Raw genomic sequence first — 12,500 nt, 5'->3', positions numbered from 1 at the left:
TCATCTTTTGCCCAGGTTTTCGCACAGTTTTAAACAAACATCCCCCTCCCCCCTCAAATAACAACATAAAAAAATCTTGTCACATGTGGTTTCTATCTTGTATTGTATTGTCTTGTATTGTATTGTATTGTATTGTATTACTCATTTTTTATCACAACAGATTTCTCTGTGTGAAATTCGGGATGCTCTCCCCACGAAGAGCGCGTCGCTACGCTGAGAGCGCCACCCATTTTTGTTCCTGCATGCAATTTTTCTTTTATTTGTTTTCCTTTCGAAGTGGATTTTTCTACAGCAGTTTGCCAGGGACACCCCCTTTTTTTTGCCGTGGGTTCTTAAGTGCATGCTGCACACGTTACCTCGGTTTATCATCTCATCCGAATGACTAGCGTCCAGACCACCACTCAAAGTCTAGTGGAGGGGGAGAAAATACTGGCGACTGTGCTGTGATTCGAACCAGTGCGCTCAGATTCTCTCGCTTCCTTGGCGGACGCGTTACCACTAGGCCATCACTATTATATCATATTCTGTACTGCCAATGACATGTACAAGTGGTTGGGCGGGAGAAGTGGGAGGAAAGTCATTTGATAACGTGAGGAGCACGTGAATGATTTAATGGGGGAAATACGGAGGAAAAAAATAACTAAGTGCTGAGGCATTCGCGTTTTCTTTTATGGGGGGTGGGGCATAGGGGGTGGTGGTGGTTGGGGGAATGGGGATGGAAAGGAGGATGGGGAGGGTGTAGGTGGAGAATAAGGTTTGTGTGGGGGGTGGGGTGGAGGTGGGGTTGTGGACTGGCTGGTTTAACGGGCTGAACTCGCGACTCTGAGGAAGACATTTTTTTTTGTCGGAGTTGATTTGTTATGAACGACAATGCTTTGTCTGTCTATTCTCTGTATGAACGACGTTGTTGTGTCTGTGTTCTGTATGAACGACGTTGTTGTGTCTGTGTTCTGTATGAACGACGTTGTTGTGTCTGTGTGTGTTCTGTATGAACGACGTTGTTGTGTCTGTGTTCTGTATGAACGACGTTGTTGTGTCTGTGTTCTGTATGAACGACGTTGTTGTGTCTGTCTGTGTTCTGTATGAACGACGTTGTTGTGTCTGTGTTCTGTATGAACGACGTTGTTGTGTCTGTGTTCTGTATGAGCGACGTTGTTGTGTCTGTGTTCTGTATGAGCGACGTTGTTGTGTCTGTGTTCTGTATGAACGACGTTGTTGTGTCTGTGTTCTGTATGAACGACGTTGTTGTGTCTGTGTTCTGTATGAGCGACGTTGTTGTGTCTGTGTTCTGTATGAGCGACGTTGTTGTGTCTATTCTCTGTATGAGCGACGTTGTTGTGTCTGTGTTCTGTATGAACGACGTTGATGTGTCTATTCTCTGTATGAACGACGTTGTTGTGTCTGTCTGTGTTCTGTATGAACGACGTTGTTGTGTCTGTGTTCTGTATGAGTGACGTTGTTGTGTCTGTGTTCTGTATGAGCGACGTTGTTGTGTCTGTGTTCTGTATGAACGACGTTGTTGTGTCTATTCTCTGTATGAGCGACGTTGTTGTGTCTGTGTTCTGTATGAACGACGTTGTTGTGTCTGTCTGTGTTCTGTATGAGCGACGTTGTTGTGTCTATTCTCTGTATGAGCGACGTTGTTGTGTCTGTGTTCTGTATGAACGACGTTGATGTGTCTATTCTCTGTATGAACGACGTTGTTGTGTCTGTGTGTGTTCTGTATGAACGACGTTGTTGTGTCTGTGTGTGTTCTGTATGAACGACGTTGTTGTGTCTGTGTTCTGTATGAACGACGTTGTTGTGTCTGTCTGTGTTCTGTATGAACGACGTTGTTGTGTCTGTGTTCTATATGAACGACGTTGTTGTGTCTGTTTGTGTTCTGTATGAACGACGTTGTTGTGTCTGTGTTCTGTATGAACGACGTTGTTGTGTCTGTGTTCTGTATGAACGACGTTGATGTGTCTGTGTTCTGTATGAACGACGTTGTTGTGTCTGTCTGTGTTCTATATGAACGACGTTGTTGTGTCTGTCTGTGTTCTGTATGAACGACGTTGTTGTGTCTGTCTGTGTTCTGTATGAACGACGTTGTTGTGTCTGTGTGTGTTCTGTATGAACGACGTTGTTGTGTCTGTCTGTGTTCTGTATGAACGACGTTGTTGTGTCTGTCTGTGTTCTGTATGAACGACGTTGTTGTGTCTGTCTGTGTTCTGTATGAACGACGTTGTTGTGTCTGTGTTCTGTATGAACGACGTTGTTGTGTCTGTGTGTCTTCTGTATGAACGACGTTGTTGTGTCTGTGTGTGTTCTATATGAACGACGTTGTTGTGTCTGTGTGTGTTCTGTATGAACGACGTTGTTGTGTCTGTCTGTGTTCTGTATGAACGACGTTGTTGTGTCTGTGTTCTGTATGAACGACGTTGTTGTGTCTGTGTGTCTTCTGTATGAACGACGTTGTTGTGTCTGTGTGTGTTCTGTATGAACAACGTTGTTGTGTCTGTCTGTGTTCTGTATGAACGACGTTGTTGTGTCTGTGTTCTGTATGAACGACGTTGTTGTGTCTGTGTTCTGTATGAACGACGTTGTTGTGTCTGTCTGTGTTCTGTATGAACGACGTTGTTGTGTCTGTCTGTGTTCTGTATGAACGACGTTGTTGTGTCTGTGTTCTGTATGAACGACGTTGTTGTGTCTGTGTGTGTTCTATATGAACGACGTTGTTGTGTCTATTCTCTGTATGAACGACGTTGTTGTGTCTATTCTCTGTATGAACGACGTTGTTGTGTCTGTGTGTGTTCTGTATGAACGACGTTGTTGTGTCTGTGTGTGTTCTGTATGAACGACGTTGTTGTGTCTGTCTGTGTTCTGTATGAACGACGTTGTTGTGTCTGTCTGTGTTCTGTATGAACGACGTTGTTGTGTCTGTCTGTGTTCTGTATGAACGACGTTGTTGTGTCTGTGTGTGTTCTGTATGAACGACGTTGTTGTGTCTGTGTTCTGTATGAACGACGTTGTTGTGTCTGTCTGTGTTCTGTATGAACGACGTTGTTGTGTCTGTGTTCTGTATGAACGACGTTGTTGTGTCTGTGTGTGTTCTGTATGAACAACGTTGTTGTGTCTGTGTTCTGTATGAACGACGTTGTTGTGTCTGTCTGTGTTCTGTATGAACGACGTTGTTGTGTCTGTGTTCTGTATGAACGACGTTGTTGTGTCTGTCTGTGTTCTGTATGAACGACGTTGTTGTGTCTGTCTGTGTTCTGTATGAACGACGTTGTTGTGTCTATGTTCTGTATGAACGACGTTGTTGTGTCTGTGTTCTGTATGAACGACGTTGTTGTGTCTGTCTGTGTTCTGTATGAACGACGTTGTTGTGTCTGTCTGTGTTCTGTATGAACGACGTTGTTGTGTCTATGTTCTGTATGAACGACGTTGTTGTGTCTGTGTTCTGTATGAACGACGTTGTTGTGTCTGTGTTCTGTATGAACGACGTTGTTGTGTCTGTCTGTGTTCTGTATGAACGACGTTGTTGTGTCTGTCTGTGTTCTGTATGAACGACGTTGTTGTGTCTGTGTTCTGTATGAACGACGTTGTTGTGTCTGTGTGTGTTCTATATGAACGACGTTGTTGTGTCTATTCTCTGTATGAACGACGTTGTTGTGTCTATTCTCTGTATGAACGACGTTGTTGTGTCTGTGTGTGTTCTGTATGAACGACGTTGTTGTGTCTGTGTGTGTTCTGTATGAACGACGTTGTTGTGTCTGTCTGTGTTCTGTATGAACGACGTTGTTGTGTCTGTCTGTGTTCTGTATGAACGACGTTGTTGTGTCTGTCTGTGTTCTGTATGAACGACGTTGTTGTGTCTGTGTGTGTTCTGTATGAACGACGTTGTTGTGTCTGTGTTCTGTATGAACGACGTTGTTGTGTCTGTCTGTGTTCTGTATGAACGACGTTGTTGTGTCTGTGTTCTGTATGAACGACGTTGTTGTGTCTGTGTGTGTTCTGTATGAACAACGTTGTTGTGTCTGTGTTCTGTATGAACGACGTTGTTGTGTCTGTCTGTGTTCTGTATGAACGACGTTGTTGTGTCTGTGTTCTGTATGAACGACGTTGTTGTGTCTGTCTGTGTTCTGTATGAACGACGTTGTTGTGTCTGTCTGTGTTCTGTATGAACGACGTTGTTGTGTCTATGTTCTGTATGAACGACGTTGTTGTGTCTGTGTTCTGTATGAACGACGTTGTTGTGTCTGTCTGTGTTCTGTATGAACGACGTTGTTGTGTCTGTCTGTGTTCTGTATGAACGACGTTGTTGTGTCTATGTTCTGTATGAACGACGTTGTTGTGTCTGTGTTCTGTATGAACGACGTTGTTGTGTCTGTGTTCTGTATGAACGACGTTGTTGTGTCTGTCTGTGTTCTGTATGAACGACGTTGTTGTGTCTGTCTGTGTTCTGTATGAACGACGTTGTTGTGTCTGTGTTCTGTATGAACGACGTTGTTGTGTCTGTGTTCTGTATGAACGACGTTGTTGTGTCTGTCTGTGTTCTGTATGAACGACGTTGTTGTGTCTATTCTCTGTATGAACGACGTTGTTGTGTCTGTCTGTGTTCTGTATGAACGACGTTGTTGTGTCTATTCTCTGTATGAACGACGTTGTTGTGTCTGTCTGTGTTCTGTATGAACGACGTTGTTGTGTCTATTCTCTGTATGAACGACGTTGTTGTGTCTGTGTGTGTTCTGTATGAACGACGTTGTTGTGTCTGTCTGTGTTCTGTATGAACGACGTTGTTGTGTCTGTGTTCTGTATGAACGACGTTGTTGTGTCTGTCTGTGTTCTGTATGAACGACGTTGTTGTGTCTATTCTCTGTATGAACGACGTTGTTGTGTCTGTCTGTGTTCTGTATGAACGACGTTGTTGTGTCTGTCTGTGTTCTGTATGAACGACGTTGTTGTGTCTGTCTGTGTTCTGTATGAACGACGTTGTTGTGTCTGTGTTCTGTATGAACGACGTTGTTGTGTCTGTGTTCTGTATGAACGACGTTGTTGTGTCTATTCTCTGTATGAACGACGTTGTTGTGTCTATTCTCTGTATGAACGACGTTGTTGTGTCAGTCTGTGTTCAGAATAAACTCTCCCCACAGTAAGCCCGAATGAGCTGTCAATCAAACCACCAAAGCCTCATCCATATGGAACATGGGGCGGGGCCTGGGAGAGTCCAAGTGGAAGCGGGTGGTGGGGGAGCACTCATAACCAAACAGACGACAGTCACTGTCGATGTATCGCTCCACCCTGTCCATTAGGTCCAGAGGTACACTTCGGAAAGCTTCCTCTAAAGCCTGCTGCCGCTGCTGCTTCACAATTCCTCTGTCCCCGGACTGCTTGTAGGTGTTAAGGACCAAGGCCTGGAACTGCTCCTTGGTCATCTGGCCAGCTTCTTCTCTGGACAGTGGGAACCCGTGCTTCACGGACAGGAAGCCACGGACCTGTGTGTAAACAGAGTGGTGACGGTCATCCTCAGTCTGTGAGGTCGTGCCACTCACAGTGTGTCGACCTGATTACATCGCTAAAGATGTTGGTCTAATTACATTGTCAAGTATGAAGGCCTGATTACATCGCTAAATATGTTGGTCTAATTACATTGTCAAGTGTGAAGGCCTGATAACATTGCTAAATATGTTGGTCTAATTACATTGTCAAGTGTGAAGGCCTGATAACATTGCTAAATATGTTGGTCTAATTACATTGTCAAGTGTGAAGGCCTGATAACATTGCTAAATATGTTGGTCTAATTACATTGTCAAGTATGAAGGCCTGATTACATTGCTAAATATGTTGGTCTAATTACATTGTCAAGTGTGAAGGCCTGATAACATTGCTAAATATGTTGGTCTAATTACAGTGTCAAGTGTGAAGGCCTGATAACATTGCTAAATATGTTGGTCTAATTACAGTGTCAAGTATGAAGGCCTGATTACATTGCTAAATATGTTGGTCTAATTACATTGTCAAGTGTGAAGGCCTGATAACATTGCTAAATATGTTGGTCTAATTACATTGTCAAGTGTGAAGGCCTGATAACATTGCTAAATATGTTGGTCAAATTACATTGTCAAGTATGAAGGCCTGATTACATTGTTAAATATGTTGGTCTAATTACATTGTCAAGTATGAAGGCCTGATAACATTGCTTCAGGGGTAGAAAGGCGAAGCTGAGAGACAGAAAGAAAGGTCCTTGCCGAGCTGTGGGGTGTTTCTCTTTGCTTGTGTGAGAGTGTTTCTCTCAGGGCGGCACTCAGAAGCTGGTACCGAACACGAAGAGCATCACAAAGTGCGAAACAGCTGTCGCATGCTGTGTTCAGCTTGTGAGGCAGTGTCCAGTTTTTACCCAAGGGACTTGCTATCAAGAATTCCTTTTCTTCCCCTGCAGATTATCATACTGACCGCCTATGGGCACTGTCTGGTATTGTTCCACTTAAACACAACAAATGGTTAAATGTGTTTCATGCATTCACATACATGGGGAAGTGGGAAGGTTGGCAAAGTGAGTAACTTTCCAACATAATTAGACAGAGACAGTGAGGAGAGAGAGAGAGAGAGGGTGGGGGGCGGCGAGGGGGTAACAGAGGAAGAGAAAGTCAGAGCCAGACCAGGGGAGAACGAGAGACAGAGGAAGACAGAAGACCAACCTGAAACACGATCCACAAACGAAGCATGACATTGTACAGGGGCAAACAGCTGCCGCCACAACTTCCCCACGTCCTTTGAACCATGTCCTCCAAAATGTTGATGTCACTGTTCTCCTCAAACTGATCCTCCGGCCCCCAGACCACGGAAGGATCCAGATGGACTGCTTCCTGCAAGACGACGGTGGCATCTTCGTGGAACGTTTCCAGTTTGCCAATGAAGTCATAGTCAATGTGGCAAGGGTGACAAATGGTGTACTGTTGACCGAAGTGATTGTTGACGGAGATAGACCGCTCATTGGTCACATACAGCAGAAATTCTGTGAAATTTACCCCACGATTACATATTGTCTCTTTCTTCCATGAGTTTCGACTGTATTGTATGATGTTTTTCTCAGTATGTGTCATTGTACATGGGGCAAACAATTTATCGACGTAGCCAGAGAAGAGCCGCTCGTAGGGGTCACGTACAAAGACGACTTTCTTGGAAGCCTGCAGATGATAGTACATGGTGAACAGCGACCTGTGCCCCCTGGCCAGTGTGTCAAACGATTTCGCTGCCCTGTGTATGCCCGTGCTGGACAGGTTGAAGACGCTCTTTCCCTGGAGACTGCCATCGATGATGGCGAAGACTCTCTTCCAGAAGCTGCAGCCGTTTTTAGGGATGAAACAATAGAGTACGTGATGCACGTCGTCCAGAAGGAAATTATCCTCACTATTCTGTCAACAGACAAGGCCAGAAACATTGTAGTCCACTTCCCTGGCTGTCGGCTGCATGTGTGAGCAAATTTTCCATTGAACACCTAGCAACAAACACAAAGTTATTCTGTTTATGCTATTCCTGTGGCAATTTGCTTGCAGCCAATACAATGCGTGTTGTCTGAGTGGTCCGTCTGAGTGGTCCGCGTGACCTGCATAAACAGACTGACCCAGCATTAGCCGGTCAGTTTCCCAGGTGCAGGTCTCGTGTTCACATTCAATGTGTCACCCAGAGTCAGCTGCCAAACATTCCACTGCACTGTCTTCTTATCTTTTCTTCATTTCTTCATAATACATCAATAGAAAACCCTCTGTGACTGCCCTCTATATGCGCCTGGCCAATGCAAGGAGCTTTATATCTTTCCACTTTCTATCCTGTACACTCATTAATTCTAAATCCCCTTTATATACCACCTCAGTTCATGGTTGTTCAAACCTGTTACCTGTTTGGGTTTTTTTTTTCTCCAGTTTTTGTTGTTGCGTGTGTGTGCGTTATGTAGGTTATGGTATGCCATGATACCTAGTATAACACCTTATCTGTGTATGTTGTGCTTGTGGTTCTGTTATCCATGTTCACACGAAGGTTGTTTGTTGTGTTGTTGTTGTTGTTGTTGTTATTATTACTGTTGATGTTCCTGCTGTTTTAGCTGCACCGTGGAATGTGGGAACACGAGATACCTAAACAACAGCTGCTTACCATCGTGGATTCCTTCTGGCCGTAGTACACTTGTGGCCTGGCCTGACATTCCTTCTTCACGTGATCACAGCGACTGGCAAACCTCTGCAGCAGCTGCTGCTGTTGGCATGATAAAAACACGAATAAAAAAACCAACAACTAAATAAAGTAATACACACACACACACACACACACACACACACACACACACACACACACATATATATATATATATTATATATATATATATCGAGAGACAGAGAGATATTGATAAACCCAGACACTTATGTCATCATTTTCCATTAGGAAGGGGATGAGGCATAGAAAAAGTCTTGGTTTAATATCCAACCATTAAAACTGATATGCGTTGAGGGAGGGGTGGGGAGCGTGACTTTAGAATTCCCTCGGTAATGCTTATGTTTAGATGTGTATGCTACTTACACACACAAACACACACACGTGTGCACGCAGCTGGCCTTCAAATCTAGATATGCGTTGAGGGAGGGGTGGGGAGCGTGACTTTAGAATTCCCTCGGTAATGCTTATGTTTAGATGTGTATGCTACTTACACACACAAACACACACACACGTGTGCACGCAGCTTGCCTTCAAATCTAGCTGAATAATCTGTACAACGGGGGGAGGGGGGGGGGATGTGGGCGTATGTGTGTGTGTACTTGTACAAGTAAGTGTTCATCTGTGTGTGTGTGTGTGTGTGTGTGTGTGTATGAGTGTGTGTGTGTGTGTGGGGGGGGGGGGGGGTACAGGAGGTGCAGGGTAATGTGTGTGTGTGTGTGTGTGTGTGTGTTGGGGCTCATGTACGTTTATGTGTATTTGACTGTGCTTTCATATCTGTGAAACTGCATGTTTGGTGCATATCTGTTATGCATATTTGGGTGTATGTGTGAATGTGTGTCTCCGTGTTTTATATTTATTTGCTTATTTATCATCATTGTTGTCTTTTTTATTTATTTATTTATTTATTATTATTATTATTATTACTACTACTACTTTTTTATATTATGATTATTATTTATATATTTATTTGTTTATTTATTTATTTATGTACGCTTCTAGTTGATTTCATCAAGTTTTTGCGCCTTATACATATTAGTAGTAGTGGTAGTAGTTGTTTTTTTTTCTTTTCTATTTATCTATTATTTATTCACCCCCCTTTTTTTTCTTTTTTTTTTCCCTCAAGGCCTGACTAAGCGCGTTGGGTTACGCTGCTGGTCAGGCATCTGCTTGGCAGATGTGGTGTAGCGTATATGGATTTGTCCGAACGCAGTGACGCATCCTTGAGCTACTGAAACTGAAACTCTTACCCATGGACAATTCAGATGGTCCGAATTGCTGTCTTTGAGGGGTTTGGCCCGAATTGCTGTCTTTGAGGGGTTTGGCCCGAATTGTTCTTTGAGGGGTTTGGCCCGAATTGCTCTCTTTGAGGGGTTTGGCCCGAATTGTTCTTTGAGGGGTTTGGCCCGAATTGCTGTCTTTGAGGGGTTTGGCCCGAATTGCTGTCTTTGAGGGGTTTGGCCCGAATTGTTCTTTCAGGGGTTTGGCCCGAATTGCTCTTTGAGGGGTTTGGCCCGAATTGCTGTCTGTCTTTGAGGGGTTTGGCCCGAATTGCTCTTTGAGGGGTTTGGCCCGAATTGCTGTCTTTGAGGGGTTTGGCCCGAATTGCTCTTTGAGGGGTTTGGCCCGAATTGCTCTTTGAGGGGTTTGGCCCGAATTGCTCTTTGAGGGGTTTGGCCCGAATTGCTGTCTTTGAGGGGTTTATATCGTCCTTCAACCTTTTCTCTCCGTTTTCTCCGTATTGTCTTTTTCTATACATCTTCACAAAGTTATATCCCAGTAACGGAAGGGTTTTTAAATGTTTTTTTGACTTAATTAGGTCAACCAGTAACGACTTCTTTGCACAACACTTTCCATGTGTCAGAACGTGTTTTTCCTGACAATGCTTGTGTAAACAGTTGAGCTGAGCTGAACACGCATGTTTTGTGACCTCCTTTGCATCCTTTTCGGATTTCCAAGCACAGGGTGCAAAGGTAAATTATTTGTGGGTTATTCACTGAGTTATATCATTCCTTTTTCTTTCGCAATATATTTTGTTGTTTTGTTTTCTTTATATTCTTTGCTTCATCCTTGACGGGCAGCTTTGGGAAGTCATTTAATTGTGAATTTTCCTTGTTATAATGAGAATACCACCAAAATCTTAGTGGTGCTGTGGATCACATGCCATAGAGAGAGACGCATACTTCCTCACTGAGATACCCGACGAATCCACAGCGGGCAATGCTGTGGTTATATAAGGCATACAGTTGACTGTCCATCAGTTCTATCTTTATTCCTCGTCATTACGTTTTTTGTATATCATTGCGAAGTGTATTTTAAGATGACAGAAGTTACATTTCTTCTTCTTCTTCTTCTGCGTTCGTGGGCTGCAACTCCCACGTTCACTCGCATGTACACGAGTGGGCTTTTACGTGCATGACCGTTTTTACCCCGCCATGTAGGCAGCCATACTCCGCTTTCGGGGGTGTGCATGCTGGGTATGTTCTTGTTTCCATAACCCACCGAACGCTGACATGGATTACAGGATCTTTAACGTGCGTATTTGATCTTCTGCATGCATTTACACACGAAGGGGGTTCAGGCACTAGCAGGTCTGCACATATGTTGACCTGGGAGATCGTAAAAATCCCCACCCTTTACCCACCAGGCGCCGTCACCGTGATTCGAACCCGGGACCCTCAGATTGAAAGTCCAACCAACGCTTTAACCACTCGGCTATTGCGCCCGTCAGAAGTTACATTACCTGCATTCGTCACAAATACGTTGTGAGGAAAACAGTGCTTGTGTGTAAGTAGATTGATAAAAGAACAGTAACAAAAACTACCAGGAACTATATTTCTATCAGTGGTGGCTCATAAGTTAAGCGTGGTTTCGTTATTCTTTTAGCTCAGCGCTTGACTCTGGAGAAACACACACGCAATTAATCTTTCCCCTTAGAATATTGAGATTTAGAAAGTTTGTTTGCAATTAAGAAAAAGTCTTCATAAACGGGACGAGTCGCTAATTTGTGTTTAAAAATTACTCTTTTTGAATAAGTCCGTGTGCACACACACAGAGACACACACACACACACCATTCTGATATATAACTACCTGAGCACAAAGAAAACAAATGGTTCACAGCGAAGGGGAGTCGTTTTGGGTCTGATGCAAATGAACTCACAGGAATTAATCTGGGTAAACTGAATCAATTGCTCAGGGCGTATCGTTTCGTATTTGTATCGTCAGTGTTTGCATTTCACTGAGCTGTTTCTTTTAACACTAGTTGATTACATTGTCCATTGTTAGAAATTGCTGTTGGCCTTCAAGTCCAGTTGAATAATCTGAATACAATATAGCCCCAAGATTTGAGCTTAACAGTAACACTAAGACAGCTGACAATGCGATTTTCAATGCAGAAATGATGAGTTGTGAACTGTTGTCAGTATCTTTTTATGTACATACGTTTCTGTTTGTCGGAGTTGTGGAGCTGGAGTCCTGGATCTGGCAAATAGAACAAAAAATTAATAGAGACAGACACACAGAGAAAACATTGTGCATCTTGCACAACAATCTGTTTATGCTGAATAATATCTTCTTAGTGTTGCTCGTAAAACTATTTAACAAACAGCTAATGTGATTCTTAAGCATGAATTTGGGTTAAGCGTATATGCACATATAATGTCTAGAATATAATGCTAAGTCAGAAAGCGGCGCAAAGTTATCCTTGTCATTGATAAATTAAGTAATATTTAGCAGCGTCTGGATATGCTTTATTAAGCTAAAAAAACTGCCGTACAGTTATACTAGTCATTTACTGTAAAAAAAAATAATTCCATATTCTTACATGATAACGTTTTGTTGTTTTATTGTGTCATTTTACAAAAGAAAGCCAACCTGTCAACGATTTTAAAAAGATGAACACAGGCTCAAATTTCCTAATACATCATACCACTGGCGACAGAGGGGAAGTTCGTTTATTTATTTATTGTCTGTTCATCTAAGATAATGATATTAGACTGAAAATAAATGATATTATTATCATTATTTGGATCATTATCATTTCTATCATAATGATGATTGTTATAATTAAGAGGAACAGATAATTCACTGTTGACAAGTGGCGGCTAGTTATAAGTAACCTGAAGCAAGACGTCTTTATTCGGCATTTGTCTGGAGATCACCCAGTATCGCAGTGGACATCCTGACAACAGCGCTGAACATCCTCTGTCGGAGTGTTGGACTGCCCTGACCAATACATTGGCACTAACGTCCTGCCCACCCCTCCCCTCAATCAAGGAAGTGGGGGTCGGCAGTTCAAAATCAGCGGAAGTC

The 12,500-nt window shown here is 43.1% G+C and overlaps 1 protein-coding gene across 1 annotated transcript in view; it reads right to left on the bottom strand.

Moving 5' to 3' along the window:
* Positions 1-5,002: 5,002 nt before the first annotated feature.
* Positions 5,003-12,500, bottom strand: part of LOC143285641 (uncharacterized) — a 29,377-nt gene continuing 21,879 nt past the window's right edge. The window contains exons 6-9 of the mRNA XM_076593037.1: positions 11,631-11,669; positions 8,134-8,232; positions 6,681-7,397; positions 5,003-5,477 (exon numbers count right to left, since the gene is read on the bottom strand). Of these exons, the coding sequence (XP_076449152.1) occupies positions 5,157-5,477; positions 6,681-7,397; positions 8,134-8,232; positions 11,631-11,669 (1,176 nt within the window). The 3' untranslated portion in view covers positions 5,003-5,156. The remainder of the gene's footprint in view (positions 5,478-6,680; positions 7,398-8,133; positions 8,233-11,630; positions 11,670-12,500) is intronic.

This window comes from Babylonia areolata, chromosome 9, assembly GCF_041734735.1.
Source record: "Babylonia areolata isolate BAREFJ2019XMU chromosome 9, ASM4173473v1, whole genome shotgun sequence".
NCBI lineage: Eukaryota > Metazoa > Mollusca > Gastropoda > Neogastropoda > Buccinidae > Babylonia > Babylonia areolata.
The sequence above is the reverse complement of the archived record's forward strand: the minus strand, read 5'-3'. Positions and strand labels throughout refer to the sequence as shown.